This window comes from Bufo gargarizans, chromosome 10 (assembly GCF_014858855.1).
Source record: "Bufo gargarizans isolate SCDJY-AF-19 chromosome 10, ASM1485885v1, whole genome shotgun sequence".
Classification (NCBI taxonomy): Eukaryota; Metazoa; Chordata; class Amphibia; order Anura; family Bufonidae; genus Bufo; species Bufo gargarizans.
The window spans coordinates 8,927,827-8,934,547 of NC_058089.1; the positions used below are offsets into that span (position 1 = coordinate 8,927,827).

Genomic DNA, 6,721 nt, shown 5'->3' on the forward strand with positions numbered 1-6,721 from the left:
TCATTGAACGTGTACAGTTACATCTACCTTATACTGTGAATTGAAAGTACCACCTACTCCAGATAGTGTGAGTGCCCAGCTCTCTCTTTATTTTACGCCTAAAAACAGGTGCGAACACTATAGTAAATGTGCCCCATTATGTTTTGGAAGAATATGGGTCTAGGACCTTGGCTGAATACATTTAAAACATAACTTTTACTGATAGAAATTAAAATCTAAACCCACATAGTGCTCAAATGAACGGTGAAAAAGTGGAAAAGAAAATAAACTTATTATTAGGAGATAAAAATATATATATATATATATACACACCAGTAGACAGTGTAAATTGGAATAGTCTTACCAGTTCTTTGAAGATATACTCGGGTAAGTGGCTACCTTTGAACCGTCCTAAATAGACGGGCGGCGCGGTCCGTATACTGCTGCAACTCTTCTGGGGACAAAAAAACGATATAGCCCTACATAAATGCCCGAACATTGGTTGGGATAGGGGCTATGCCGTCTCTACCTAGCAGTAATCGGAGCACCCTGCCCGATAGGGACGACCCCGTCAGGAACCTGTCCCTCTCTGTTTAGGGAATAGGCACCGTTCATTTGAGCACTATGTGGGTTTAGAGTTTAATTTCTATTAATAAAAGTGATGTTTTAAATGTATTCAGCCAAGGTCCTTTTTCCAAAGGAATTGTTGTATATTTGAGGGTTGGACCTTTTTTCCTTAAACCCAACTACCGTGTATTTAATAGTGGATTTAAGAATATGGGTCTAAAAAATATAAATTATGATCAGATCTACAGATTATTATTAGTGTTGAGCGAAGCGAACTTCGAATGCTTCATCCGAAGTCGCTTCGTTCAGAACTTCGGAATAATACTGTACAGAGATCTGCCTCCGTACAGTATTAAAATGTATGTGCTCCGATGAGCCGAAGGAAGTTATTTGTGAAGTTGCGCGTGACTGATCCAAAGCTTGCTTCACTCAACAAATTATTATGCTAGGAATAGCTAAAATGAATATTTAAAAAAAGAATGTAATAGTTTTATGCTGTATGACATGAAAAGGAGAGTGCTTTTTCTAAGCTTCGCTCTTTCCTATAGGCCCTTTTTGGCGTCTTTAAAGCGGCCCCAAAGCAGCGCCACAGCATACTGCTGGGAGGACACAAAGCTGCACCTTATGCCGCTAATGTGTTATAGGACATGCATATTTTTTTGGGTGAGTGTTGAATTGTGCAGCTCTGGACTACACTGTTCCAGATTGGAGCTCGGTGAACTATATGAGCTTCTTTCCTCTCCGATAGCAGCACTTACCTGACACCTGCACTGTGACTTTACTAATGGCTTCTTCAGGAGTGACGATTACAGAACAGGTGTATTCTCCTTCATCACTGAACTGAAGGTTGGGTATATACAGACTGGCATCTCCCCGTACAAGATTTGTTTCTGATATATATGACCCAGATCTGTTATGGGTATAATTTTCACCATCAAAGAAAAGGACAAGTTTATTTACTGTTCCTATAGTCCAGCGAACCGCAACATTAGAAGTAGTCAAAGATGAAGCCTTGTAGCCAGTGAAGTGACAAGGGACGGTTATCTCATCACCCACCAGTGCCTTTATAGGGGAATCATTTTTGAGTATTTCCAGTTGACCTGAAGGATAGACAGAAAGCATACTTACATGACATGTGATATTTACGCCTTATAGTACAAAAGTAATGTTATAGAAATCTCTTGATCTTAAATTTATTTTTAATGCAACAAGATAAGACAAAAATATGAAATTTCACAGATTCTTCAAAAAAAGGATAAAATTATATGTCTAGTTTGGTTTGCCTCCTCATACGACTAAGATGTCTACCAAAAGGTTCCATCAGTGGAGGTGCATCATACCCAGGATAGTTTCTTCCTATCGTTGGGACTAGGCTGGAATTTATACAATGGCAAATTCTGTGCTAGGTTGACCATTAAGTAGGACCCATCAGCTCCCCTGACACTGTTTGTTTTAGTAAATATTAGTGTCGCCCCTAAATAAGAAGCCTGGAGCATCTTTTCTTAGAACTCTGCAGTCTGCCTTTCCTATATTATCCCTACTAGAAATGTATTAATAAATTGCCAACTAGTTGTTACCATTCTCCTTGCCAAAGGGGTGTGTCCTTACATAGTCTGACACTGTAGGCTCTGATTGAAGAGTGTAGGGACACGACCCGGAGTGGTTACACCCAGTGTGTCAACATATTCATAATTCCAGGAGGAATATCAGAGGAATGGTACAGTGCCTACGAGAGTCTTAAGTAAAGATGCTGTAGATACGTATTTACTAGAACAGACATGTCCAGACAGCTGACGGGTCCTCTAAGGTTTTTTTTTATTTATTTTTTATAATATATGCAATTTATGTCATTATAATGGGGTCTGACAACTGGTAGACCCAGATCAAACAGTACTTTCCATAGCTTTCACAAAGTAGAATCCTAGGATTGGAGAGAGTCCCAGTTGTCACCTCTTTCCCTTTATGATCGAACAGTTGTACCACAATTGGGAAAACCCCATTAACCTCTTCCTGCACAGTGCTGTGGGCTCAGGAGCTGAACTCGTATCATCACATGCTGAAATTGGTTGCAACTGACAACCAACTTCCCATGTTAATGGCTTGGATTGGAGAGATTATTTCTTTAGACACGGCAGTCAGTAGCATCTTTTATCACCCCATCGGCACCCATCATGACACCATCAATAGGTATCCATAACAGAGCTGCAGTCACGATGCCCCTATTATGCCCTCCCTGACTTAGAACTGATGCGTGCCAGTTTTTGTGGTATGTCCTACAAACACGTGCAAAATACACACATTACAGTCTAGTGTAAAATAATACAGTATATCCAGGGTTAGGAAAAGAGTCTGGTTAAATCCTGTCTGTAAGACTGTGTCTACCCAATGGAGTTTGGGATAGAAGAAACTGCAAATGCAGACTGTTGATGAAACATCCATTTTAGACTATTGCTGGTTAAGAGCATCCAAAATCTAGAGTGCATGGGGAGCCTGTGACTGTCAGACAGATCATGTCAGAGAAGGGAAGTGTTTGTGTCCAATGGCTAAAAGTTGTGCATGTAACATGTGTCCTGTATATAAGCGCCATGTGTGAAGCCATATGTTCTATGTGTGAGAGGTGTGTAGGTGGCATGCGTGCAGCATTATTTCTTTGCGTGAGTGTAACATGAATTCAAAAGATATGAGAACAAAAAAGCTTACGCAGACTAAGTGAATAAATATATTTACTAAGTGTGACTACATATAAGACGATACAGAATAATAAAAAGTAAATAAATGCTTCAAGTCACGGTAACCGCGCCCTTCCCTGCCCCTTTGCTGTGACTGACGGCGCTTATGCAGAGAGTTTGGCAAAGCCAGCCGAACTAACAGCTGTCAGACACAGCGAAGGGGCAGGGAAGGGGCCGTGGTTACCGCGACTTGAAGCATTTTCAGTACTTTTGCTGCATCTACCTTCAGGAAGAAAGGCATCATCAGAAACACACTGCTGGCTACACGCAGGTACTGCTGGAGGCTTGGGATGGTTTTGGGAGGTGAAAGGTTCCCTTTAAAGTGGTTATCCAAGCCTGGAAATGCCCCCCCATATGCCCGGGCCCCTCACAATGATTCTACTTACCTGGCTCTCCGCTCCCTGCGCTGGTCCTGGTCCCCGCACAGCCGCTGCTGCTTCTCCCCGTGCGCGGATTAAAGCATCCAGTTTCGGGGTGGGGCAGCCAATGGCAGGCAGTGACGGGGACGAGCCCACCTAGCGTCACTCGCGATGCTACGGAGGCTCATCCCTGTCACGCCTGCCTATGGCTGCCCCACCCCAACACCAGATGTTTTTAGCCGTGCACGGAGAGATGCAGCGGCAGCCGTGCGGGGACCAGGAGCGGCCCAGGGAGCCAGGAATCAGAATCAGTGTGAGGGGCCCGGGCATATGGGGGGGCATTTCCAGGCTCGGATAACCCCTTTAATCAGGGTAAAAAGAAATACTCCCCTAATCAATTTGCTCGCGTAAAGGCCGTCGCAGCCATCTTCATTGAAGTCACTGCATGAATTATTGCGCAGTGGCGTCATCTCGCTGGCCGGTGACTGTATTGAAGACGACACTGCGCCCAGCCAGCTCGCTGGTGTGGTGACACCATACGTCACTCTGTGTGAGTTTTGGGCTGCATTTTCAATCAAGATGGCCGTAACAGTCTCTTCACACGCAAAAGGATGAGGTGAGTATGTATATTTTTTGTTTTTACCGCCATTTCAGGGAAAATCGATTTGTTACCATGAAGCGTCAGGGAATTTGGCTTTACGTTGAATCGAATTCTTCCTGAATTTCGGATCCAAGTCAATCTGTTTGACTTCAATTCGCTTAATACTAATTTGTACTCCAAAATGATATCAATAAAATATAAACCTCAGGAGGCACTAAGGAGACTGAGCAGGAAACAATGATTTACTGTAGGTGTCCACATAAACATTGATTTCATCAGGTGGTCTGTGGCACCTTTACTTGGGCCTCATCGGGAACTAGTGTTCATACTTATATTTGTTCCCAATAATCGGCCCATCAATTGCCCATTGTAGACCTAACATTAGTTTAATGTAGGGGAAGGGGGCAAGGCCGTATCCACCATGAAGCGAGATGAGCACCTCACCTCAGACGGCAGCCGACCTGTCTTTTTGGGGGATGGCAGTTTACGGCATTGGCAGGGGAACCTGTGGCTACTGTCCCTGCCGCTCAGATCTCTAGGCCACACCATCATGACCTCCTGCGCCGGGTCAGGCAGCGCCATGATGTGGTCACAAATGTCTGTGTTGGGAACTAGACATTTGTGATCACGCCATTGTGCTGCTTTAGATGCGGGCAGGAGGTCACAGTGGTGTAATGTTGAGACGCGGCAACTTAGATGGCAGCGAAGAACAGCAGACAGGTGAGTGTTTAGAGATTATATATATATATATATGTTCAGGCATTTTGGGGGTGGCATAACAGGCTGGAGCACTACGGGGGTGGCATTATAGGCTGTAGCACTACAGGGGGCGTCATAACAGGCTGGAGCACTATAGTAGGGTGGCATTTCAGATAGGAGCACTACAGGGTTTGTCATAACAGGCTGTAGCACTACAGGGGGTGGCATTACAGGCTGGAGCACTACAGGGGGTGGCATTACAGGCTGGAGCACTACAGGGGGTGGCATTACAGGCTGGAGCACTACAGGGGGTGGCATTACAGGCTGGAGCACTACAGGGGGTGGCATTACAGGCTGGAGCACTACAGGGGGTGGCATTACAGGCTGGAGCACTACAGGGGGTGGCATTACAGGCTGGAGCACTACAGGGGGTGGCATTACAGGCTGGAGCACTACAGGGGGTGGCATTACAGGCTGGAGCACTACAGGGGGTGGCATTACAGGCTGGAGCACTACAGGGGGTGGCATTACAGGCTGGAGCACTACAGGGGGTGGCATTACAGGCTGGAGCACTACAGGGGGTGGCATTACAGGCTGGAGCACTATAGGGGGTTGCATTATAATGCAGGTGGCACTACAGGGGGCGTCATAACAGGCTGGAGCACTATAGTAGGGTGGCATTACAGGCTGGAGCACTACAGGGGGTGTCATAACAGGCTGGAGCACTACAGGGGGTGGCATTACAGGCTGGAGCACTACAGGGGGTGGCATTACAGGCTGGAGCACTATAGGGGGTTGCATTATAATGCAGGTGGCACTACAGGGGGTGTCATTACAGGCTGGAGCACTATAGGGGGTTGCATCATAATGCAGCTGGCACTACAGGGGGTGTCATTACAGGCTGGAGCACTACAGGGGGTGGCATTACAGACTGGAGCACTATAGGGGGTTGCATTATAATGCAGGTGGCACTACAGAGGGGGATTATAATACATAGACATTCTAGGAGGGGGCATCATACATACTGGCACTATGTGGAGGTTTTAACTGCAGATGGGCATTATAAATGCAGGGGCTACTAAAGGGCACAATGCCAGGGACGGAGGTACCAGACTTAGTCTTTGTCCCTGGTGAGACTCTGCTGCTTTACACTCAGGGCTGGGCTATGAGTTTTTGCAGTTCTTCTTTCACTTAGCAGTTATAACAGGCACAAAAATCAGATAAAGGTGAGACTTACCAGAAGAATGGCCGAGAAGACTGAAGATTATCACCAGGAGGAACATCTGGGTTACGTATTGTATGAATCCCATCTTACATCTGTAATCATCGAGCCGATATACACTGTACTATGGGTTACTACGCTGTCTTTTCTGCCGCACCCTGTTTGCCTTTTACTTTCACTTTCATTTTACTTTCTATTGAGGAGCTCTATTTCCCAGTTTGTTAGGCTACTTCCACACTGGCGTTTTGGCTTTCAGTTTGTGAGATCCGTTCAGGGCTCTCACTAGCGGTCCAAAACAGATCAGTTTTGCCGTAATGAATTCTGAATGGAAAAGGATCCGCTCAGAATGCACCAGTTTGCCTTCGTTCAGTCACCATTCCGCTCTGGAGGCGCTGCCTGCAGCATTTTGCCGTCTGCCTGACGAAGTGGAGCCAAGCGGATCCGTCCTGACACACAATGTAAGTCAATGGGGACGGATCCATTTTCTCTGACACAATCTGGCAAAATAGAAAACGGATCCGCCTGCCATTTGAATTTCAATGGAGTTTGACGGATCCGTCTTGGC

General features: G+C 45.8%; 1 protein-coding gene across 2 annotated transcripts in view; it reads right to left on the reverse strand.

Moving 5' to 3' along the window:
• LOC122920269 overlaps positions 1-6,306 on the reverse strand; it is a 74,592-nt gene extending 68,286 nt beyond the window's left edge. Inside the window, exons 1-2 of one of the 2 annotated variants that reach the window (XM_044269647.1) lie at positions 6,172-6,306; positions 1,305-1,646 (exon numbers count right to left, since the gene is read on the reverse strand). In XM_044269647.1, coding sequence (XP_044125582.1) covers positions 1,305-1,646; positions 6,172-6,244 — 415 coding nt within the window. In that variant the 5' untranslated portion in view covers positions 6,245-6,306. The remainder of the gene's footprint in view (positions 1-1,304; positions 1,647-6,171) is intronic. The other variant, XM_044269648.1, reaches the window with a different exon arrangement.
• Between the last annotated feature and the right edge of the window lie 415 nt (positions 6,307-6,721).